General features: G+C 36.6%; 1 protein-coding gene across 1 annotated transcript in view; it reads right to left on the bottom strand.

The window, feature by feature from the left end:
* Positions 1 to 1,731: 1,731 nt before the first annotated feature.
* CNBD1 (cyclic nucleotide binding domain containing 1) overlaps positions 1,732 to 26,036 on the bottom strand; it is a 396,422-nt gene continuing 372,117 nt past the window's right edge. The window contains 3 exon segments of the mRNA XM_090284915.1: positions 1,732 to 1,766; positions 2,007 to 2,157; positions 4,727 to 4,836. Coding sequence (XP_090141041.1) covers positions 1,732 to 1,766; positions 2,007 to 2,157; positions 4,727 to 4,836 — 296 coding nt within the window.

The following is a 26,036-nucleotide window of genomic DNA, read 5'->3' as shown; positions in this document are numbered from 1 at the left end:
CTCTTCAAGTTGTTTTAAATATTGCAAAACTAATTACTGTCTGTCTCCTCTATGATTGTATGGAATCTCCTGAGAAAGCATTAACTTTTACATGCTCCTTTATCCTTTGATTCTAAGTGTCCTCAAGTAAGTATAGGTATAGTAAAGTCATTGCTCCCTTTAAGTCATTTACTAATGATTGTTGATAAACTAAATCATTTGAACAATGTTAGCTCTTTAATATTACTTATATGAGAGCAAATAGAGAGTGTGACCTGTATGCTTGAGAAAATATATGAACTTTATTTTTTCAGTAATACATTTTACAATTCTAAAAAAATCACTGCATTTAACAATCTTTCATAGATTATGAAGTACAGATAACAATAAATATATGACTGAAGATTCTGATGGAAAATATTGGTTTTACTTAATTTTTGTTTATTTTTAATGGACCACATTAAATATAAATAATGATTCCTAACACCAATGTAATATAGCAGCTAAAAACAACAATATTAACTTTATAGCAAGATCACATATCATGGGTTTGCTCATGTTTCTTACTCTAGTTTAACATTTTCATTTGCCTTCAACTTCATAATTTTTAAAGCACATTTTACTTTCCCTTGGGTGTTGCCCTATATCATTTTTTCAGTGATTAATTCATGGTTCAGATGATAAAAAGAAGTGAAATAAATGGAAACAGAATAAAGTAATATGAGTGAATATTAATATCATTTTTGTTCATGTTTGAAGATTATTTCTCCAACAAAATTAACTATTACATTTTTCAGGAAAATTATTTTGCTTTTAAAATATTTTCTACTTTTTTAGAATAATATATACAGTAATTAGAATGTAGAAATCAATAACAAGCCAAATAGAGTCCTCAAGAATGCTACTGATGTTTAATTAGACACAGAACATGTCAGTAGTTCTATAAATATGAACAGCAAAAATGCAACTCAAACTCACACTACACCATCTATTTGAATGTTAGGTTGCCAAATGGCAAAGAAGGCTAATATACTCTCAAGTGTGAAATATTAATTTACATCAAAAAGGCTACAGTGTATTTGCCTTGCACCAGTTAACATAATTATACAGGAAAATAGAAACCTAGCCTGTATTAAGTGAGAACATGTCATTTTAATTGGTGGTTAGTAATTATTTTTAAGTGATATTTACTTTGAGGGGGGACTTGTATCTGAATGTCACAGAAGAAAGAAAATTAATCAATGCTATTTCAAATATATAACTTCTGGAAATGAAACATGAATTTAAGGGAAGCCAAATGAAAGTTAAGCAGCTTGAGGGCACATATCCTCTAAGACAAACACACACACACACACACACACACACACATTTGAAATTCAAGATAATGGGATTCAGTTAAGTCATACATGAATAATCATGGACATCTTTTTAATTGAATTTCTTTAAAGCAAATATCTCACCCATATTAATTTCTATAAGTTTTCCCTCTTTTATTTATTCCTTACTCAATATTTAACATTTTTAGTTTTATTATACCTAAAATTATATTTTTCTTTATTAACCTACTATGTTTTGACTTATTAACCCCTATTCATTTATCCTTTATACTGAGTTGCATATTCCATTTGCATATTTACAATGTTTGATGGCCAACAACAGGTAATTGCATGATGGTTCTTTAAATATTACTAAAGTTCTAAAATTTCAGATATGGGCTTAAATACAAGCCATAGGTCTTCATATATTCTTGATCTAAACTGTACATTGGCAGATACTACACATTTTACCTGAACCAGAAACATAGAAGTGTTAACTTGCAAATTAGAAAAGATATTTCAGTAATTTCAAATCAGTCCTTTGAAATATTTCTAATATATTCTAAAGTAGCATGTTATCTCTGTAAGTAACAAATATACATACATTACTTACTTAAGTGTCCAGATTTCTGTAAAATATATTGACCTTTGTCCAAAACTCAACAAATAAAATGGTATAACAGTTCAAATAAAAGACATTTCTGTCTTTACCAAATAGGTCCTTATCTTCAATGACTGCCATCTCAACATCAGCTCCAGTGATTATTGTGCATGGGAAAGGATCCTGAAGAAGAACACCGATCTCACCAAAGGACTCCTGCTTCTTAAGTTGACCCATATAAACAAGTTTTTTAATTTTTTTCTTTAAGACACATAGGTAAGTGATGTTTAACTAAACAGCTTTCATATCATGAATAAATATTGTTTCTATCAGAAATGCTGTTCATAGATCACATTGATGTACAGTACTTAAAATAAACTGTAATTTCATGGAAACCAGAGAAAACATTTATTTACACATGTACTTAAATTATACTAGAACAACAGCAACTTAAAGGACAACTTGAGCACACCTAAAGCAATAGAAAGCACTGTTCTTTGTAGTGCTGTGCATATTAAGATTTTTAATCTTCAAAGATATTTAGAAAATATTTAACTCATTCCATTATTCAAAGCCCTAGAATACATTTTGTGAGCATAGCTTAGCTTAGTATGTTTTCTTTGAAACAAGAAAATGTTGTCGGTTAGCAGTAAGACTTAAAAATGAATGAAAGAAACAGAAAAAAGAGTGTAGTCCTCAGAATATGACCATGACAGGAACTCTAAAAAGGAGTCAAAAGCCAGTACCTAATTGAAGATTTGTCATTTTTTATAAACAGCAAACCTATCATTAGTACAGCAGAATTCAACTAAGTTTACTTTGCTCTTGGGCTTTTAGAATTCTGTCTTTGTCTTTAAGCCTTGTCATTTTAATTATAATCAGCCTTGGTGTAGGACTCTTTGGGTCCATCTCCTTTGGGTCCATCTTCTTTGGGACTCTGAGCTTCCAAGATTTGTGTGACTTTTTTCTTCACCAGATTAGGGATGTTTTTGGTCATTATTTCTTCAAACAGGTTCTTGATCCCTAGCCCTCTCTCTTGTCCCTCTGGTGTCCCCATGATACCAATGTTGTTATGCTTTGTCTTCTCCAAAATGTTTCTTAAGCTTTCTTCCTTTTTTAAATTCTTTTTTAAATTCTTTTTTATTTTTCCTGTTACATTTGGGTGTTTTGTCTCCTACCTTGTCTTTCAAAGCATTAATTCAATCCTCTGCTTCATTTACCCTACTGTTTATTTCTACCGGTGTATTACTTGTTTCAGATATTGCATTCTTTATTTCTGACTGGTCCTTTTTATGGTTTCTTTGTCTTTTTTCATGCTGTTGAGTATCCTTGTAATCATTACTATAAACTCTCTATCTGATAAATTGCTTGCCTCTATTTTACCTAGTTCTTCTGGAGAATTCTCTTTTTCTTTCATTTGGGGTATGTTTCTTGGTCTTCTCATTTTGGCTGCTTCTTTGTATTTTCCATTAGTTCTTAAATTAACCAATCATTAAACAAATCACTTGTTAATCTAATCAAGTTGTGATAGCAGTCAGGCTTAAGAAGCACAGAGTGGGGCAGAGTAATTCCTGTGGGTGGGGCTTTTGCTTGCCTTCCAGGGGATGCCACTTGGAGGAGAGTGGAAGTATGTCTTCTGCAGTATGGGGGATGACTCAGCACAGATATCCTGGTAGCCGTTCCTTCATATCTCTCCCAAGAACCACTTGGCCCAGACTCTCCTTAAGTATCCCTAGTCCATTCTGCCTTCCCTCTGCTGGAGGCCAGAGTAAGAGGTTTCAAACAAAATTTTGTGTATTGGCTCTATAAGGGGCTCTCTCCATCTCCATCCATTTCTCCCTGGCAGACAGAAACTTTGCTGCTTTTCACAGCTAAATGTCATCTGGATTCCTTTTTGGCCCTGGTGCCATAAGCTGGGGAGCCAGCTGGTATTCTGACCCCACATTTTTAGGGGGAATTCCTGGCTTCTGAAATATCCTCCTAGAACTTTAACTGCCACCCGTGATAGCCCAGCCAGCCCTCTGATGCTTCCATCGCACTGTCTACCAGTCTTGTGGTAAAGTGATTTCTTCTGTCTGTCCTTAGTTATAAGGCTTCTCTGCAGTTATTGTTCAGTTGGCTGTTCTGGATGATTTCTCTACAATTTAGTTGTAATTCCAGAATAGTCCTGTGAGGTGATCAGTGTAGCTTCCACTTACTCTTCTGCCATCTTGGATCTCTACACCAAGATTTTACACTCTTATGGGTTTGATACTTTTGCCCAGCCTAATGTGTTAAGATTCATCCATATTCTTGAATGCATTATTAGTTCTTTTCATGGAGGTGTGGCATTCCATTGTCAGAATACACTGCAGTATTGTTTTGTTCAACTGTAGACAGACATTTGGATTACTTAGAATTTTTGGCCTATGAAGATCCATGTAGGTTTTTTATAGGCATATAATTTTATTTCTCTTTAATAAATATCTAAAAATTTTGGGTCATATGTTGTGCATTTTAGCCATTTAAATATGGATTTAATTGGCATTTTTCTGATTAATAAGGATGTTAAGCATCTTTTAATGTGCTTATTGGTAATTAGACAGTTTGGTCACTGGTATATTGGTCACAACTCAATATATCTTACAACTTATCTTACATTCTGGTATCTTACAACTTGGTAATATAAAGAAAAGAACCCCAAAAAAGTAGTACAAAAAATAGAGCAGAAATTTTACATAACAAGACAAACAAATAATAAATGTCTAATAAGCACATGGAAAACATCAACATTCTTTATTTATTAAAGAAAATTAATGGATTAAAGAGAATACATAAGTTTAAAACTTACCACTCTTTTTGACTGTAGTTTCACGAGTCCTACAATATTTTTATAAATGTTACAATGTCCAGAATTAATATAAGCCACGAAAGAAATTATATTTCCACTTTCCACTATAACTGTAAACAAAGGAAATAATTCATTATTTCACACATTCTTCTCTATAGAAAATTCTTTTAGATATTATGACAACAAAATGAAATTTAATCATTAACTATAAATAGTAAATTTCTGAATGGGTGCCAGTTTATAGGCAGTCTTTGGCATATGATAGAAGTCTACATCTGAAATATTTATAGAAGTAAACATTGACAAGACTTGTAATAGAAGCAGTGGTGGGCAGTAAATTGGTGGAGAGAAAGAGGCATGTAGGGAAAGCCCTAATTTGTGGGGTCTACTGATCTTCATGGTGTAAATATTCCTACTATTGCTAATTTCAAACTGCCAATGGTTTAATGACTAACTCACAAAATCCCCCAATACTTAATAGTCCCCAGAGCATGACCTTGAGCCTGCCCTAGCACTCTACTAATAACAGAAGCACTTAAATCAAGGACTTTGAGGACACAGTAGACTGGTTTCAAACCATACTCTACCACTCCTGATGTGACCCAAGATAAATTATATCAATTCTCTGAGCTTCAGATTTTTCACCTTGAAAATGGCAAAACTAGGAATCCCATTCTATAGTCAACATGAGATAATTAAGTGCATATAAAATACTTAACATAATGCCTGGCATCTAGTGTTACATAATAAATTATGCTTTAATATTATTAGTTTTTGCTCAGATTTGTGAAGGCACCTTAATACCAAGTAATACTTGAAGGTGAACTGGATAACACCTCTAGAACTATCAATGTACATATTAAAAAGCAATTGGAATAAAATCATCCAGGTCTACATAACATTTTAAATCATCAATATAATTTAATTTAAATAATAAAATGAATTAGACATATATTAAAATTGATATTTCAAACTGACATATTTTTTTATCTTGAATTATATCAACATTTTTTTCTGGAAACCCTAAACCTAACAGAGATAACATAAAGACACAAGTGTATCTTTCTCATGATTTTTAAAGCAGACAATTAAAAATAATTTTTTATAATTAAAAGTATTTATTTCACATTATATAAGAGTACATATCTACTCGACCATAAGAAAGGACAAAATGCTGCCATTTGTGATAATATGAATGGACCATGAGAATATTATGCTAAGTGAAATAAGTCAGTCAGAAAAAGCTAAGAACCATATGATTTCACTCACATATGGGATATAAAACTAAAACTTGTGGACACAGACAGCAGTGTGGTGGTTGCCAGAGGAAAGTAGGTGGGGAGGTTGGGGTGGAGTGGGGTCTAATATATGGTGATGGAAGATGGTGACTTTAGGTGGTGGCACACAGTACAATATACAGATCTAGTTTCATGTAAATGGAGCTTCACTGGGGGAAAAGAACATTGCTGACACTGCACCTTGCATGGGCCTTCCATCCTGGCTCCCATGGCTCTTCAGAGAAAATCCATTAATATCCCAATGTACGTGGCTTCTCACCCACACTTGCACACCCCATCCATTTTTTCAGTGGATGATTGCACACTTCTTGGAGTCATTGTGTGGACAGGGCTGGAGCTGAACATTTTGGATTAAAATAAAGTGTCCATAGATCCAAGATGGTGGAAGAGTAAGTGGTAGCTACACTAATTTCCTCCCAGAAACAGTCTGGAATTACAACTAAATTGTGGAGGAATCATCTGGAATTATTAACTGAACAATAGCTGGAGAGAAGCCTTATAACCATGGACAGAGAAGAAACTGCTTCACAAGAACCTGACTGGTACAGAGTGCAGAGGAGGTGCAAGAGGGTTGACTGAACTCCCATGGGAGCAGCTGAAGTTCTGGAGGGATATTTCAGAAGCTTGGGGTTGCCCTGAGAAGTGCGGGGTCTAAACCCCAAGCTGGGCTCTTCAGCCTACAGCATCAGAGCCAGAAAGGAAACCAGATAACATCCAGCTGTGAAAAGTAGTGGGGTTTCCACTTACCAGGGGGAGATAGCTGTAATCACAGAAAGCCTCTTAAGGGGATAATGCATAAAATTTCATTTGCAGCCACTTACCCAGAGCACCAGCAAGGAGGCAGGACAGAGTGGACTAGAAACAGTGGGAAGAGTTTGGGGACAGTGGCTTGGGGAGCGAACTGAGGGAGTAGCCTCCAGGATCCCCATGCTGAGTAATTCCCCATACTCCAGTGAGGTGGAGGTGCCTCCAACACCCTAGGCTAGGTTGGAAACTACTCTGTACTGCAGAGACTTCATGACAACAGCAGAACAAATTTACCCAGGACATTTTATTATGTCTGGGGAAAGAAAGGTGGCTGCTCTCTCTAGGGGAGAACAGCAATCAAACCTCCTTCTCCCATGCCTTTCATTGAGGAGAATACACATGGGAGATACAAGGTCAAAATTCATAAATCATCAATAGGTTTTAGGCATTAGGATTACAGTTGACAGTGACAGATCATATGTACCAGTACAGGTTGCACAGTGACCCGTCTGTGTCAAGGACTATCAAATATCTTGATGCAACACTGGCATTAGGTGCAAGGTTTCATACATTTCTTGCTAGAGATTGTTTATGTTACATTAAAGATAAGGAAAGCAGAGCAAGTTCTAAAGCATAATAAGCATTCTTTAAGTCCAATTCCCATGGATACCCTCTGAGTGGTTTTTGGTTATGTTCCACACACAGCCTTATGTTGAAACTTAAAGACAATCACAGCCAGAGTGCCAGTGGCAGGTCATGCTTGAGCCGGAGCTACAATTCCCTAAACCACAAGGAGTGGTTCCCTACACTGCAGGATCCATCTTATAGTATTAGATTCAAACAGATTATCCCCTTGAAATGGCATCCAACTAAGGGAAGCAATAGCCCCAACAACAGAAATTACCCTGCCCCACTCTGTGGCACTGAAGCCTAAATGCTGATTGTAGATTAACTGGATTAACAACTGAAGGAGACAGCTAGACTGTGGAGCACTGGTAGTCTCCAACAGCTGTCTAGGGCCAGATGGAAACACTGAGAGCACCAAGGTATATCCAGAAAGAGAAGAAAATGGTAAGTAATAGATATTACTGATATGAATTTCAGTATGGTTTTCTTCATAATTTGCATTATTCTCTCACCTAAAAACTTTTAAACATTCATTTCTTGTCCTTCAAGTTCTGCATATTAAGTCACTAGTTTTGTTATTATAGTTTATTTAAAATCTCATATTTTGCTCCTCCCTTTTCTCACTCCATTTTACCATTTTATTTTTGTTTTAAATTCTATTTTCTCTCTTGATATGACTAATTTCCATTCTATACCCTTACTATTTCTCCCTTCTTCAGCCTCTCAGAACCATTTTCCTTGTCATCAGTCATCTCACTTTTTTTTTTCCTGTTTCTAAAATACCCTTATTCTCTCTTCACCTTGATCAATCTTTGCTCATTGGTTGTGGGTATGGTGGTGGTTGTGTCTTTTCTTCAAATTTATTCCCATATCTTCACTATTTTTGTATTTCATACCTCAGAATTTACTATTCTCTTCTGCTACTCCATTTTTTCTTCCTCCTGCCCTTTCTATTTTTTAGTTTAAATTTTAATTTTCCCTATCTTAACTTGGTTTTCATTTCTCACTCTTAGAACTCCTTCTCCTTCTATCATATCAAAATAACTTCCCTTTCCTCTAGACATATTTTAAGCTGTTCTTACTTTTTTCCTCTCCTATTTTTAACCTACATACCTTAATGTTTGCTCATTGGTTGTTGATAATGATGTGGTGGATTTTCTTTCCAATTTGGTTCCTATTTTTGTTTGACTTTTTTTCTTTTTCTTTTTGTTCACTCATTATATATATATATGTAATACTTTTAATATAAATATATATATTGTCTGTTTGAACCTAACACTATAAGCTTCCCTTATTTTACTTCATTCTGCCTTCTTATGTTCCTTTTTTATTTATGATATAATTTTACTTTCTACATCCCATGGCCTTGTCTCTATTCCCTACTCTTATTATTGCTCCTCCCTTTACACTCTCAAAATCATTTTTTATTCGTTAGTCATCTCATATTTTCCCTTTTTTATGATAGCCAGTCTCTTCACACCTTTATTAATATTGGCTCATTTGCTGTTGATAGTGTGATTGTGGGTAGTGGTTATTTTTGCTGGTGTGGGTTTCATTCTAGGGCTGTTTAGTTTTGTTCTGGCAGCATCTGTATAACAACAACAAGATGAGGTGGGCAAGGACTTCTGGCCAAGATGGAGGTCTAGACAGACAAATTGAATCTCCCTCCACAATTAAGAAGGAATACAACTACTTCAAAACTAGAGATAACCAGAAGTTCCAGAAAACCCAGCCACATGGAAGCCCAACAAATAAAGACATAAAGAAGAAATACACATCCAGACAGGTAGGAGGGTTGGAGCCAGAGTGGAGGGGATGCGGTGTGGTGGCAGCAGCAGCAGTGGCAGGCTGGCAGAAAGCGCAATCACATGTTTTAAAAAGTAAGGAGGGACACCAGACGAGGACTCCCAGCACCAGACCAGACTGCACAGTTCACGGTTCCAACACTGGGGAAAATAAAGCTTCATTGTTTCTGACTATGCAAACCCGTGGGCATTGGGGTGGACAAAAAAAAATGCTGGTCTCTCAGAATAGTCCTCTTCTTTAAAGGGCCTCCATGGTCCTAGAACATTCAAGACCCACCCACTCTGGGAATAATGGACAGGGCAACAGCTAGAGAGGAGGTGCCAGTCCCATATGGGAAGTGGGAGAAGTGCCTGGAAAAGGGGCAAGTGCTGAACAAGTGGCATTTCTTCCTTTCACACCCCTTCCCCACATACAGCACCACAACCTGGTGAAACGAGTTGCCCTGTATTGATGAACACCTAAGGCTTACAACATAACAAGATAACAGATGTGACAGCTCTACCTAAGACACGGAGGCAAACAAAAACAGAAGCCTCAAAATGAGGCAACAGAGAAGTATGGCCCAAAAGAGGAAACAGGTCAAGGTTCCAGTGGGAGAACTAAGCGATGAGGAGATAGCCAACCTAACAGACAAAGAGTTCAAAACACTAGTAATAAATATGCTCACAGGCTTGACAGATATGCTTAAGTACAGCAAATTCAAAAGGGAAGAAGCGAAGGCTATGCTAAATGAAATGAAGGAAAATCCACACAACATCAATGGTGAAGGAAACTGGGGTTCAAATCAATAATTTGTAATATAAGGAAGAAATAAACAATCAACCAGTATAGAATGAAGAAACAAGAACTGAAAAAAATAGTAAAGACTTCGGAACCTGAGGGACAAATTTAAATGTGTCAACATCCAAATCATAGGGGTGCCAGAAGGACAAGGGGAAGAGTAAGAAATTGAAAGTTTACGTGAAAAAATAAAGAAGGAAAAATTCCCAAATTTGGCAAAAGAAATAGACATACAAGTCCAGCAAGCACAAAGTCTCCCAAACAAGCTAGACCCAAAGAGGACCACACCAAGGCACATTATAATTAAAATGCCAAAGGTTCAAGATAAAGGAGAATCTTGAAAGCAGCAAGATAAAAGCAGAGAGTTACCTACAAAGGAGTTGCTATCAGACTATCAGCTTATTTCTCAAAAGAAACTTTGTAGGTAAGAAGGGACTTCCCAGAAATATTTGATGTGATGAAAAGAAAGGACCTACAACCAAGATTACTCTATCCAGCAAAACTATCATTTAAAATGGAAGGGCAGATAAAGTGCTTCACAGACAAGGTAAAGCTAAAGGAGTTCATCATCCATCACCAAACCATTATTATATGAAATGTCAAAGGGATTTATTTAAGAAAAAGAAGATCAAAACTATGAACACTAAAATGACAACAAACTTACAACTATCAACAACTGAATCTAAAACATAAACAAAATTAAATGAAGGAAACCAGAATAGGAACAGAATCATAGGTATGGGGATCATTTGGAGGGTTATCACCTGGGAATGGGGAGGGTGAGAAATGGGGAAATGGTGCAGGGACTAAGCATAATTAGTTGGTACAAAATAGACAGGGGAAATTTAAGAATAATATGAAAAAGGGTGAAGCCAAAGAACGTGTATTCACAACCCATGGACATGGACTACAGAGGCTGGGATTGTTGGAGGGAAGGGGGATACTGAGTGGAGGGGAGCAAAGGGAAAAAAGATTGGGGCAACTGTAACAACATAATCAATAAGATATACTTAAAAAAATATGTGGTGGGCTTAGTGACTCTCAATCAGCCAACCAAAGGGAATGGCCCAACAAAGAAATGACACAACAAAAACAAAAATTTAAATACAGACAGAGAGCCCACATAAATCACATAAAGAGCATCCCAAGAGCATCAAAATCAGGATGTCAAAGATATCACATCACTGAGTCCCTGGGTTTCCTATCACAGAAGGTCACACCAGGAAGACAAGGGGTAAAAGCAGATCAATTTAAGAAGCGGAAAAAAACTAGAAGAGTCACCTTAAGTGGGGGAGGCACAGAAAAAACCCAAACAAAAGGAAAGGGAGAATCCCCAGAAAGAGTGCTAAATGAAATAGAGGCAAGCAACTCTCTGACAGAGTTTAAAATAACAGTTATAAGGATGTTCAATGAGCTCAGTGAGAAGTACAAAGAACTTCAGGGAAGCTACACAGAACTTATTGCACACTACACCAGCATAAAACAGCACAAAGAAAACATCAATAAGAGTCAGAAGGAAGTGAAGAATACAATTCCTGAAAACAAAGAACAAGAGGAGGAATTAAAGCAGGCTAGGTGAAGCAGATGATTGGATCAGCAAGCAGGAGGACAAGGGAGAAAAATTTCCCAGAGAGATCAACAAAAGGAACATAGACTGAAAAAGATTGAAGAGGCTTTAGGAGAGCTGCAGGACAACATGAAATAGAATATATTCATATCATAAGCATACCAGAGGAGAAGGGATATAAAACCTGTTTGATAAACTAATGAAAGAAAAGTTTCCTAACTTGGTGAGAGAAATAGTCATGCAAATCCAGAAAGCACAGAAAGTCCCAATAAAGATGTACCCCAGAGGCTGACTCCAAGACACAACATAACTAAAATGGCAAAAACCAAAGACAAAGATAAAATCTTAAAGGCAATAATGGAGAAACAACTAATAACATACAAGGAAGTTCCAATAAGGCTATCAGCTGATTTCATCACAGAAACACTAGAAGCCAGAAAAAAATGGCAAGAAATAGTCCAATTAATGAAAAGCTAAGGCTTGCAGCCAAGACTACTCTACTTGGCAAGGCTCTCATTTAGATTCAAAGTGAAATGAGGAGTTTCCTAGACCAAAAAAAAAGACTAAAAGAATATATCTCCACCAAACTAGCATTGCAAGAGATGATAAAGAGACTAATTTAAGAAATGAAGAAACAGAGAGAGTAAGAGAGAAAGAAACACAGGTACAAATGGAAAAATGGCAATGAATAAAAGCCCATCAATAATAACTTTAAATGTAAAATAATTAAATGCTCCAGTCAAAAGACAGGTATAGCAGAATGTTAAATAAACATGATGTGCATATATGCTCTCTACAAGAGACCCACCTAAGAACAAAGAATTTACACAGACTGAAAGTGAAGAGATAAAAAAAACACAAAATGTTTTTCAAAAAAATAAACATATATAAGGTGGGGTGGCAATACTTATATCAGACAAAATAGTTTTTAAAGCAGCTGCTATAAAAAGAAACAAAGAAGAACACCACATACTATTAAGGGAACAATCCATCAAGAAGATATAACCCTTGTAAACATATAAACATATATGCACCCAACATAGGATTACTTAAATATATAGGAAAAATCTTTGAGGACTTCATGAAAGTAATAACACCAACACAATTATAGTAGGGGAATATAACACCCCATTGTAAAAAATGGACAGATCTTCAAAGCAAAGAGACACCAAGGATAATGTAGCATTGAACGACACTATAGATCAGATGGACTTAATGTTATATACAAAACTTTCACCACAAAGAAGCAAAATATACATTTTTCAAATACACATAAAATATTTTCAAAGATAGACTACATGGTAGGACACAAACCAAGCATTAGCAAAGTCAAGAAAATTTAAATCGTTTCAAGAATCTTCTCAGGTCAAAATGACTTGAAACTAGAGAACAAAAAAAAAAAAAAATTAAAAAATATTAAAATTCATGGAGACTGAATAAGATGTTACTAAATAATAAATGGGTTAACAAGGAGATCAAGAAAAAACTCAAATAGTTTCTGGAATCAAATGAAAATGAACACACAACAGCCCAAAACCTATGGGACACAGCGAAGGCAATCTTGGGAGGCAAATTCATCATAACAAAGGCTTACTTTAAATAGATAGAAAAATCTCAAACAGCGAAACCCTATGTCTACAAAAACTAGAGGAACAACAACAAACAAAGCCCAGAGAAAGTAAAAGGAAGGAAATAATTAAATCAGAGAAGAATTAAATGACATAGAGGCTAAAAGAACAATTCAAAGGACTGGTATATCCAGGAACTGGTTTTCTGAAAAGATAAGCAAAATCAACAAGCCTTTCACCAGACTCATCAAGAAAAAAGAGTGAAGACCCAAATAAATAAAATAAGAAATGAAAGAGGAGAAATCACAACTGACACACAGAAATACAAAGGAATGTAAGAAATAACTATAATCAACTATATGCCAAGAATATTGACATCTGGGTGAAATGGACAAATTTCTAGGAACATATAATCTTCCAAAGCTGAGTCAGGAAGAAGAAGAAAGCCTGAATAGATTGATAACAAGTAAATTGAAGCTGTAACCAAAGAGCTCTCAGCACACAACAGCTCTAGACGAGATTACTTCTCTGGTAAATTTTACCAACAACTTAGGAAAAAAAAAAAAAAAAAACTAACTCATAACCTTGTCAAACTGTTCCAAAAAATTCAAGAAGGAAGAGCTCAACCTCTTTCTATGAGGCCAGTTTCATCCTAATTCCAAAATCAGGTCAAGACACAACAAAGAGAGAAAACTACAGGCAAATATTGCTGATGACATAGATGCTAAAATCCTCAACAAAATCTTGGCAAACCAGATCCAGCAATACATTACCAAGATCATACATCATAATCAAGTGGCATTTATTCCAGGGATGCAAGGATGGTATAATATTTACACATCAAAAAACATATTACACCACCTAAACAAAATGAAAGACAAAAATCACATGATCATATCAATAGAGGCTGAAAAACAATTTGAAAAAGTACAGCACCCATTTATGAAAAAAATTGATCAGCAATGTGGGAATAGAGAGAGCATACCTCAACATAATAAAGGTCATATATGAGAAACCTACAGCCAACATCATAAATAACAGGCAAAAACTAAAAGCTTTTCCCCTTAAGTTCAGGAAAAAGACAAGTATGTCTACTCTCACCACTTTATTCAAGATAGTTTTGGAATTTCTAGCCACAATTATCAGACAAAAAAAGAAGTAAAAGGTATTCAAATTATAAAAGAGGAAGTAAAACTGTCATTATTTGCAGGTGACATGATAGTGTACATAGAAAATCCTATAGGTGCCACCAAAAAAATATTCGACCTAATGAGTGAATTTGGCAAAATAGTGGGATGCAAAGTCAATATTCATAAATCTAAGGCATTTTTATACACCAACAATTAAATATAAGAAACAAGACCTAGGGGGATAAATAGCAACAAAAAAGAAATAAAGGACCTAGAAATAAACTTAACCAAGGAGGTATAACACCTGTATGCAGAAAACTATAGAACATTGAAGAAAGAAATTAAGGAAGACAAAAATAAATGAAAGCATATACCTTGTTTATGGACTGGAAGAATTAATATCATTAAAATGTGCATACTTCCCAAAGCAATTTATAGATTCAACTCAATCCTTATTAAATTACCAATGACATATTTTGCAGAATTAGAACGATATATCAAAAATTTATATAGAACTAAAAACAAACCCAAATAGCCTCAGCCATGTTGAAAATGAACAAAGTAGAAGGGATCACAAGACCTGATATCAAATTATATTACCAGGCCACTGTAATCAAAACAGTCTGGTATTGGCATAAGAACTGACATATTGATCAATGGAATAGAATAGAGAGCTCAGAAATAAACCCATATTTCTGTGGTCAATTAATAGTTGACAAAGGGAGCAGAAGCATAAAATGAAGTAAAAGCAACTTCTTGAATAAATGGTGTCTGGAAATATCTTTACATACATGCAAATACATAAAATAGACCACCAACTTATCCATACATTAGAATAAACTCAAGATGGTTAAAAGAGTTTAATGTAAGTGTGACACCATAAAAGTCCTAGAGGAAAACAGAGGCAGTAAAATTTCAAACATTCCATACAGCAATATCTTTATTGATACATCTCTTCGAACAAGGGAAATAAAGGAAAGAATAAACAAATGCAATACATGAAAATAAAAAGCTTCAGCTATACTAAAGAAAAACATTATCAAAATGAAAAAGAAATCAACTATATGGGAAACATATTTTCCAATAATACCTCAGACAAGCGTTTGATCTCCAAAATACATAAAGAGCTTTTATGACTCAACACCAGGAAGACAAACAATCCAATTAAAAAATGGGCAAAGGACCTGAACAGACATTTCTCCAAGGAGACCAATTCAGAGGGCCCATAGACATATGAAAGAATGTGCAACATCACTAGCTATCAAGGAGATGCAAATTGAAATCACAATGAGATACCACCTTTAAATTGGTCAGAATGGCCATCATTAACAAGTCAACAAACAACAAATGCTGGAGAGGATGTGGAGAAAAGGGAACCCTAGTGTAGTGTTGGTGGGAATGCAGACTATTGCAACCACTGTAGATAACAGTAAATAATTTCCTCAAAAAACTAAAAATGGAAATGCCTTTTAATCCAATGATTCCACTGTTGGAAGTATACCCAGAGAATCCCAAAACATCAATTCAAAAGAACCTAAGCATCCTTATGTTCATAACAGCATTATTTATAATAGCCAAGTGCTAGAAACAACCTAAGTGCCCATCAGTAAATGAATGGATCATGCATCAAAAAATGCTGGTACATTTACACAATGGAATACTATGCAACAGAAAGAAGGAACACCTACATCTCAAGAGAGCATGAATGAAACTGGAGTATATTATGCTAAGTGAAATAAGCCAGATGTTGAAAAACAAATACCATATGATCTTACTTATAACAGGAACCTAATGAACAAAACAAAGGAGCAAAATAGAACCAGAAGAATAGAAACAAGGAACAGAAGGATGGTGACCAACCAGAGAGGAGAGGGGAGTGGGTAAAGGGTGGAAAGAAAAGGAAAGAGTCTAGTCAAGGACCATGTATAAATGATCCATGGACAGGGACAACAGGGTGGGGATTGACTGTGGGAGTAGGAGTGGGGTGGGTGGGGCAGTGGAGAGCAAAGGGAGATAACTTGGGACAACTGTAGTAGAACAACAATAAAATAAAGAAATGTATACTTGAAACCTATATGATCTTATTAACCAATGTCATCCTAATACTTTAATAGGAAATGCATTTTAGGAAGTAAAAAAAGAGTACATGTCATCATGAGAAAAATTATTGATGTTATTAAAATAATAAGATAGAGAATAGCATAGGTCTTTTAAAATTATAGTTAAAGAGCAAGGTAACTATTGGTAACATAATTTATCATAATCAAAAATATAAAATAAAATAAACTCAAACAAGCAATGAGAAAATACCTTAAGATAAATCAAATGGCATTTCAATACTTTTACTCACATGTATATGAGAATATGTAATCTCTTTTTCTTCATAATATTCAGAGCTCCAAATTTTTAATACAAAAATTAGTAATTTATTCTACTGTCGATAATCACTTATTTTGTTTAAATAAATTATGGTAACAATTATACTGTGTTATACTATGTTTATTACAGCCAAACAATTACACTACAGTTATCTTAAGATTCAAAGTACACTATGTCTGTACTATTCTATGTAAATTGTTAGATAAGAAAATTTTCTCATAGGTTGACTCATAAAAGAAAAGAATGCTCTTTTTCCAAAATGTGGTGTGGTGGTATAGATTGCTTTCCTTCTTTTAGTCAATTAAAAGAGTGTAACAGAAGTCATGTCACATACTAGCAAGAGTAAGAAAAGGATGCACTTAGACTCTAAAAACACCTTTCTTCTTCACATCTAGGCAGAAATGCTCTAAGTCTTTTCTTGAAAACTAAGTCCTCTGTAGACCACAGGGAAGGACATGTAATATCAAGGAGGGCAGGGACCTTGTGTTGAAGTACAGACTACAATGGTAAAGCCAACCAACTGAAGATATATTTTCAATGAGGTCATGTCATTCTAAAGGTGATTGATTCTTCTTGCTCTTTCTAAAAATCACTGCCAATGTTTGTCTTAATAAAGACAATGTATTGAAACTCTTTTTCATCAATCAGATTTTAATGACATTATCTGTAGGGGACAGACAGGCATGGGGAGATGTGAGAAGCAGACAGTCTTGGTTTAAAAGACTCTGACCACTGTGTGGAGCCACCCCCAGCTGGGCCCTTAGCTGGCACGTTGTCTTCCAGGCCTGCTCTGAATGCCACCCTCCGGGGGATTTTAAAGACAGAATAGAAATCCAAAGTGGCTTTTAAGGAAAAGGGAACCTGCTCTGTTTTTCTCTGTAAAGCCTCAAATCCTTGTCAGTAAAATGTGAAGAACAGAATGATTAAGTAAGAGAAAATGCTTTTGACCTTGTGTAAAATACCTGGATGTTTCAACCCTGTATTGATATGCATTTTCTTTTCACTCCCTACCATTTGGGGAAGTGCTGCATATTGTCCTTAAGTACTTCTGCATGTGCAAAGTGGATAAAAACCCTGGCTAATAAAAAAAATGGGGCTATTTTCCACTAGAGAAAAACCCCTCCCTTCCTTCCTCAGATGGAGAGTGTCTGAGTAGTTTCTTCAACCACTCTGAGGGAGCCAGAGTCTCTCTCAATAATCAAAAGTGTGTATTACCAAACTTATGAGGAATATCAAACAGTACTGTTGATTAGAAAAAAAGTCTGTGACAGACTTAATGGCTCCTCATTATGTTTCCTAGTTTTACTGATTAAGCCGCTGGTCCTCTTTCCTATTTCCAAGAACTGACAGTAATGTCAAGATAAATGCTGTAATTTCATCACTCTCTCCTCCAGGTAACATAGAAAATGATAAACAGGACCAGGTGGCATAGGCGCTGAAAGATGGGAGACAACGTGCTGCTGAGCAAGTGAAATCATAATTTTTTTCTTTATATTTTTCTCTTGTGAACTACGGAGGTGGGGGGAAGTTTGGGGGTGAAAGTACATTCTTGAGGAGCACAGGCACAGAGGTGCACACGCTCACTCCCCAACACTCCCCTTGTGTCACAGGCGCACATAGGGAAGTGCCCTCATTCACTGACCCAGGTTCGCAGGGCCGAGAGTCCAGGGGCCCCTTGGACACACCCCAACAGACATAAGATCAGTGCCCGAACAGGCACAGGGAGGGACCTCTGGATACACAGAAGATTGTGCGTAGTTGCCGCTGGTCAGCTACAGTGGGAGCCAGGCCCGAGTGACAGGCCGGAATGCAGTGCATTCGCTTGGGCTCAGCACGTACCCGCACAGGCGGTAGCAGCAACTCACAGACACTCACCTGGAGTGCTTCACGGAGGCTAGCTCCACGGCTGCCTTGGGCGAGCAGGGCGCACAAGTACAAAAATACCTAACCGACATCAATAGGCACCAATCGCTCACTTCCACTATACACGACAGTCTGGGGCCCAGCACTGGCAGGACAGAGACCATCTCCTGGAGCACAGTGTGGCAGACCTGAGGATAACTGCCTGGCCAAGTTGAGAAACTCCCAAAGCGCTACACGACAGGCCTGAGGCGGGCTCTCGGGCCACCTTACCCACTCACAGGCATGCCTGCAAAGACACCTTGGCTAGCTCCAAAAGAAACAAAAGGAACGCGAAGTGTGGGAGCCCACTGCTGCAAGGAACAGGAACCTCTGACCCCCCTCATTAGACCAGCTGTGGATAGAGAAAAACAAGACAACACACAAAGTCTGAACTGACATCTCCACAAAAGAATTCAAGATAAAGTGGATACAGTGACTCTCAATCAACTAGCCAGAAGAAAGATCCTAGCAAAAAGCATATGAAATATAACCAGACAGCATAAACAAACGATATAAAAGGTACTACAAGAATATCAGGCTAAGGAGATCAAAGAGACTACACCACTGAAACCCCCAGATCTACCATAAAGAATCTCATACCACAAAGGTGGGAAGGCAAAGCAGACAAATCAAAATAACAAAAACAAACAAGAAGAATCCAACATGGTAAGACGCAGAAACGACCTCTCAATGAAAAGAAAAGAGGAATCCCCAGAAAGAGAGGTAGATGGAATAGACATAGCCCAAATGTCAGACATGGAATTCAAAACTATGGTGGTGAAGAAGCTCAATATGCTCGAAAACCTCAAAAACAACTATGACAACCTCCAAGGAAGTTACCAACAGCTCCAAGAAAATTATAGGGAACTTCCAGAGAACTACACCAGCATAAAAAAAGACATAGAAACCATTAACAAGAGCCAGGAAGAAATGAAGAATGCAATCTCTGAACAGAAAAACACAGTAGCATCAGTCAAAAGCAGACTAAGTGAAGCAGAGGATCGTATTAGTGAGTTAGAGGATAATGTAGGAAATAATTCTCAAACGATACAGCAAAATGAAAAAGATTAAAAATATATGAACAAGATATAAGGGAATTACAGGATAGCATTAGGAGATATAATATCAGGATCATCGGAATAAGACAAGGAGAAGAAAAGGAGCATGGAATTGAAAAACTGATAGGAGAAATAGTGACAGAAAATTTTCCGAACCTGATGAGAGAAAAAGTTATGCAACTCCAAGAAGCACTGAGAGTTCCAATAAAGGGGAACCCCCAAAAACCCACTCCAAGGCACATCACAGTTAAAATGGCAACATTCCAAGACAAAGAGAGAATCCTAAAAGCAGCAAGAGAAAACAGCAAATAACTTACAAGGGAGTTCCAATAAGGCTATCGACTGATTTCTCAACAGAAACATTACAAGCCAGAAGGGAATGGTCAAAAATATTTCAAGCAATGAAAAACAAAGGCCTACAAACAAGAATACTCTATCCAGCAAGGTTCTCATTCAAAATGGAAGGTGAAATAAGGAGTTTCCCAGACAAAGGAAGACTGAAAGAATACATCTCCACCAAACCAGCATTGCAAGAGATGCTAAAGGGAATATTCTAAGAAAAAGGAAGAGAAAAAACAAAAAAAGAGTAGAGGAACAGAGATACAAAGGGAAATGAATAAATACATGTCAATAGTAACATTAAATGTAAATGGATTAAATGCTTCAATTAAAAGACATAAGGTAACAGAATGGATAAGAAAACAGGGCCCACATATTTGCTGTCTACAAGAAACACACCTCAAAACAAAAGATTTACATAGACTGAAAGTAAAGGGATATAAAAAAATATCTCAAGCAAATGGACCTGAAAAAAAAGCCGGGGTAGCAGTCCTCATATCAGACAAAATGGATTTCAAAGCAAGGGCAATAAAAAGAGACAAAAAAGAACATTTTATAATACTTAAATAATCCATAGAGTAGATATAACACTGATAAACATATATGCACCCAAAATAGGAGCACCAAAATACATAAAGCAAATACTAGAAGACCGTCATCGTCGTCGTCGTCGTCGGCAGCCGTCCGTCTCGAGAGACGATGGCGTAGCTTCTTGAGAGTCTATCTGCACCGCCGAGAATGGCTGTGCAGTCCGATTCAGGAGTGACAATCCCTGCCGCACTTGGTACAGGTGAAGGCAGATGGCTGTTGTTGCTGCTGCTGACGCTGCTTCCGCCTCGATCTTTTCTGGACCGCCTCCTCGTTGCGCGCAGCCTCTGCGCCTGACGTACCTTGCCTGACCGCGAGCCTCCAGGCTAGGCGGTCGTCTGCTTGAACTTCCCATGTGTTGAGATTGATGGAGCATTGTGTCATGTCCTTTTTGCAGATGTCTTTGAACCGCAGTTTTGGGCACCCTGTCATCCTCTTGCCTTCTGCTAGCTCGCCGTAGAGGAGGTATTTGGGGATACGGCCTGCATCCATTCTTTTGACATGGCCGAGCCACCTGAGGCGTCTCTCGCTAAGAACTGCATGCAAACTGCTCATATTGGCTCGCTTCAGCACCTCGGTGTTGGGGACCTTATCCTGCCAGGCGACATGCAGGACGCGTCGCAGGCACCTCATGTGGAAGCTGTTGAGTTTCCTTTCGTGCCTTGCGTAGGTGGTCCACGTCTCACTAGAAGACCACAAGAAGGATATTAACAACAACATACTCATAGTAGGGGACTTCAACACTCCATTATCAACAATAGAAAGATCATCCAAGCAAAGAAACACCAAATATATACAGGCATTGAACAACACACTAAACCATATGGACTTAACTGATATATATAGAATTTTTCACCCCAAAGAAGCAAAATATACATTTTTGTCATATGCACATTGAACATTTTAAAGATAGATCACATAATAGGACAAAAAACAAGCCTCAACAAATTCCAGAAAATTCAAATCATATCAAACATGTTTTCAGACCAAAATGCCTTGAGACTAAAAATCAACCTAAGGTAAAAAAAATAAGACACCCAAACTCATGGTGAATGAATAACACGCTATTAAATAATAAATGGGTTAACAATGACATCAAAGAGGAAATCAAGAGATTTCTAGAAATTAATGACAATGAACACACAACAGCCCAAAACCTATGGGACACAGCAAAAGCAGTCCTAAGAGGGAAGTTCATAGAAATATAGGCATATCTGAAAAGACCAGAACAATCTCAAAAAAAAATCTAACCCTAAAGCTACAAGAACTAGAACAACAACAACAAACAAAGCCTAGGGCAAAAAGAAGAAAGGAAATCATCAAGATCAAAGCAGAATTAAACGACATAGAAACTAAACGAACAATCCAAAAAATCAACAAAACTAGGAGCTGGTTCTTTGAAAAAATAAACAAAATTGACATGCCTCTAGCCAGGCTCATTAAGAAAAAAAGAGAGAAGACCCAAATAAACAAAGTCAGAAATGAAAGAGGAGAAATCACGACTGATACCTCAGAAATACAAACAATTATAAGAAATTACTACAAACAACTATATGGCAAGAAATTTGACAACCTAGTTGAAATGGACAGATTTCTAGAAACATACAACCTTCCAAAACTGAATCAAGAAGATGTAGAAAGTCTCAACAGACCAATAACAAAGAAGGAAATTGAAACAGTAATCACAAATCTCCCTGCACACAAAAGCCCTGGACCGGATGGCTTCACAGGGGAATTTTACAAAACATTTAGGGAAGAACTAACTCCTACCCTCCTCAAACTATTCCAAAAAATCCTAAAAGAGGGAAGAAATCTCAAACTCTTTCTATGAAGCCAGTATTACCCTAATCCCAAAACCAGGTCAAGACACAACAAAGAAAGAAAACTACAGCCCAATATCACTGATGAACATAGATGCTAAAATCCTCAATAAAATTTTGGCAAGCAGGATCCAGCAATACATCAAAAAGATCATACACCATGATCAAGTGCGATTCATCCCAGGGATGCAAGGATGGTTTAATATTCGTAAATCAATAAATATAATATATCACCTAAACAAAATGAAAGACAAAAATCATATGATCATATCTATAGATGCAGAAAAAGCATTTGATAAAATACAACACCCATTAACGATAAAATCACTCAGCAAAATGGGAATAGAGGGAGCATACCTTAACATAATTAAGGCTATATATGAGAAGCCTGAAGCCAACATCATACTCAATGGACAAAAACTGAAAGCATTCCCCCTGAACTCAGGAACTAGACAAGGCTGTCCACTCTCCCCACTTCTATTGAACATAGTGTTGGAAGTCCTGGCCACAGCAATCAGACAAGACAAAGAAATAAAAGGCACCCAAATCGGGAAAGAAGAAGTAAAACTATCACTATTTGCAGATGACATGATAGTATACCTAGAAAATTCTATAAACTACACTAAAAGACTACTCGATATAATAACTGAATTTGGAAAAATCGCAGGGTACAAAATAAACATACAGAAAGCTAAGGCATTTCTGTACACCAACAATAAAATATCAGAAACAGAGGCAAAAAAGAAAATACCATTTACTATAGCAATAAGAAAAATAAAGTACCTAGGAATAAACTTAACCAAAGAGATAAAAGACCTATAAACTGAAAATTACAAAACATTGAAGAAAGAAATTAAGGAAGATACAAATAAATGGAGGCAAATACCATGTTCTTGGATGGGAAGAATCAACATCATCAGAATGGCTATACTACCCAAAGCAATTTACAGATTCAATGCAATCCCTATTAAAATACCAATGACATATTTCAATGACCTAGAACAAATACTCGAAAAATTCATATGGAACCAATAAAGTCCCCGAATAGCAAAGCAATCTTGAAACAGAAGAACACAGCAGGAGGAATCACAATACCAGACATCAAACAATACTACAAAGCCACTGTGATCAAAACAGTCTGGTACTGGCATAAGAACAGACATTTATATCAGTGGAACAGAATAGAGAGTCCAGAAATAAACCCAGGTCTCTATGGTCAACTAATCTTTGATAAAGGAGGAAGGCGCATAAAATGGAGTGAGAAGAGCCTCTTTAACAAATGGTACTGGGATAGCTGGACAGGGACGTGCAAAAAAATGAAAGTAGACCACCAACTTACACCACACATGAGAATAAACTCAAGATGGATTAAAGACTTAAATGTAAGCCGTGACACCATAAAAGTCCTAGAGGAAAACATAGGCAGGAAAATTTCAGATATCACACGTAGCAATATCTTCACGGATACATCTCCCAAGGCAAGAGAAATAAAGAAAAAAATAAATGGGACTACATCAAACTAAAAAGTTTCTGCTCAGCAAAAGAAAACATCAGCAAGATGGAAAGGAAACCAACCATATGGGAAAACATAATTGCCAATGATATCACAGACAGGGGACTGATCTCCAAAATATATAAAGAGCTTATATTATTCAACATCAAGAAAACAAAGAACCCAATTAAAAAATGGGCAAAAGACCTAAACAAACACTTCTCTGAAGAGGACATGCAGAAGGTCCATAGGCACATGAAAAAATGCTCAACATCATTGGCCATCAGAGAGATGCAAGTAAAAACCACAATGAGATACCACTTTACACCTGTCAGAATGGCCATCATCAACAAATCAACAAACAACAAATGCTGGCGAGGATGTGGAGAAATGGGAACCCTACTGCACTGTTGGTGGGAATGCAGACTAGTGCAGCCACTATGGAAAACAGTATGGAATTACCTCAAAAAACTGAAAATGGAACTGCCATTTGAACCAGCGATTCCACTGCTAGGATTATACCCGAAAAATCCTAAAACCCTAATTCAAAAAAAACCTATGCACCCCTATGTTCATAGCAGCCCTGTTTACAATAGCTAAGTGCTGGAAACAGCCTAAGTGCCCATATGTAGATGAGTGGATAAAAAAACTGTGGTACATTTACACAATGGAATACTATGTAGCAGAAAGAAGGAAGGAACTCCTGCCATTTGCGACAACATGGATGGAACTAGAGAGAATTATGCTTAGTGAAATAAGCCAGGCAAAGAAAGCAAAATACCATATGATATCACCTAATACAGGAAACTAAAGAGCAACACAAACAAACGAACTAAATATACAAAGACTAGAACAGTAGTCAGTAGGGGGGAAGGGGAGGGATAGAAGGGGGATAAGTAAGGGAAGGGTCTAGTCAAGGAACATGTATGAATGACTCATGAACATGGACAACGGGGACGGATATGCTTATGGGAGAAGGGATGGGCTGCGAGGGGGGAGCAGTGGGGGGAAAATGGGACAACTGTAATTGAAAAACCAAAAAATAAAAAAAAATAAAATAAATTTTTTAAAGTAAAAAAAAAAAAAAAAAAAGATAAAGAACATAGAAAGATCCAAAGGATTATAACACAATTTTAGTTGAAAAAATTTTGTCATGGAATATGTAAATAAAAACTTATGCACAATTATTTAAAGGTCATATTCATTAATGTTCAGGAAATAAAGTTTTTTTTTAAAATTACATTTTAGTAAAAGGTGAAAGATTTATATGATCTAAAGAGAAATTAGAGTATCCTGTCTTTTGATTTAGCAATTCCACTGCTGGGACTATACCCAAAGAATAAGCATCAGCAGAATGAAAAGGGAACCAACCATATGGGAAAACATATTGCCAATGATACCTCAGACAAGGATTTGATCTCCAAAATAGATAAAGAGTGCATACAATTCAACACCAGAGCACAAACAACCCAATTAAAACATGGGCCAAGGACTGAATAAACACTTCTCCAAGAAGGACATAAAGAGGGTATATAAAAGGATGCTCAACATCACTAGCCATCAGAGAGATGAAAATTAAAAATTTAATGACATGCAAACTCACGCTGGTCAGAATGGCCATCATTAAAAAATCAATGAACAAGTGCTGGAAAGGATGTGGAGAAAAGGGAACCCCAGTGCACTGTTGGTGGGAATGCAGACTGCTGCAGCTACTGTGAAAAGTAGTATGTTATTTCCTCAGAAAACTAAACATGGAACAGTCTTATTATCCAGTGATTTCACTGCTGAGCTTATACCAAAGGAATCTTAAAATGCCAATTCAAAAGAACTTATGCTCCCCTATGTTCATAGCAGCCCTATTTACAATAGACAAATACTGGAAACAGCCTAATTGCCCATCAGTGGATGTGTGGATCAAAAACCTGTGGTATATTTACACAATGGAATACTACACAGCAGAAAGAAGGAAGGAACTGCTATCTTTGGCTACAGCATGGATGGAACTGGAGAGTATTATGCTTAGTTAAATAAGTCAGGCATTGAAAGACAAACACCATATGATCTCACCTATAACAAGAACCTATTGAACAAAACAAGCACAAGAGCAAAATAGAAACAGAGACATGGAAATAAAAATAGACTGAGAATGACCAGAGGGGAAGGAGGAGAAGGGGGCAAAAAAGATAAAAGATCTATTTAAGGAACGTGT

The sequence above is a fragment of the Furipterus horrens genome, unplaced genomic scaffold, assembly GCF_987537825.1.
Source record: "Furipterus horrens unplaced genomic scaffold, mFurHor1.1.pri manual_scaffold_7, whole genome shotgun sequence".
Lineage (NCBI taxonomy): Eukaryota > Metazoa > Chordata > Mammalia > Chiroptera > Furipteridae > Furipterus > Furipterus horrens.
The sequence above is the reverse complement of the archived record's forward strand: the minus strand, read 5'-3'. Positions and strand labels throughout refer to the sequence as shown.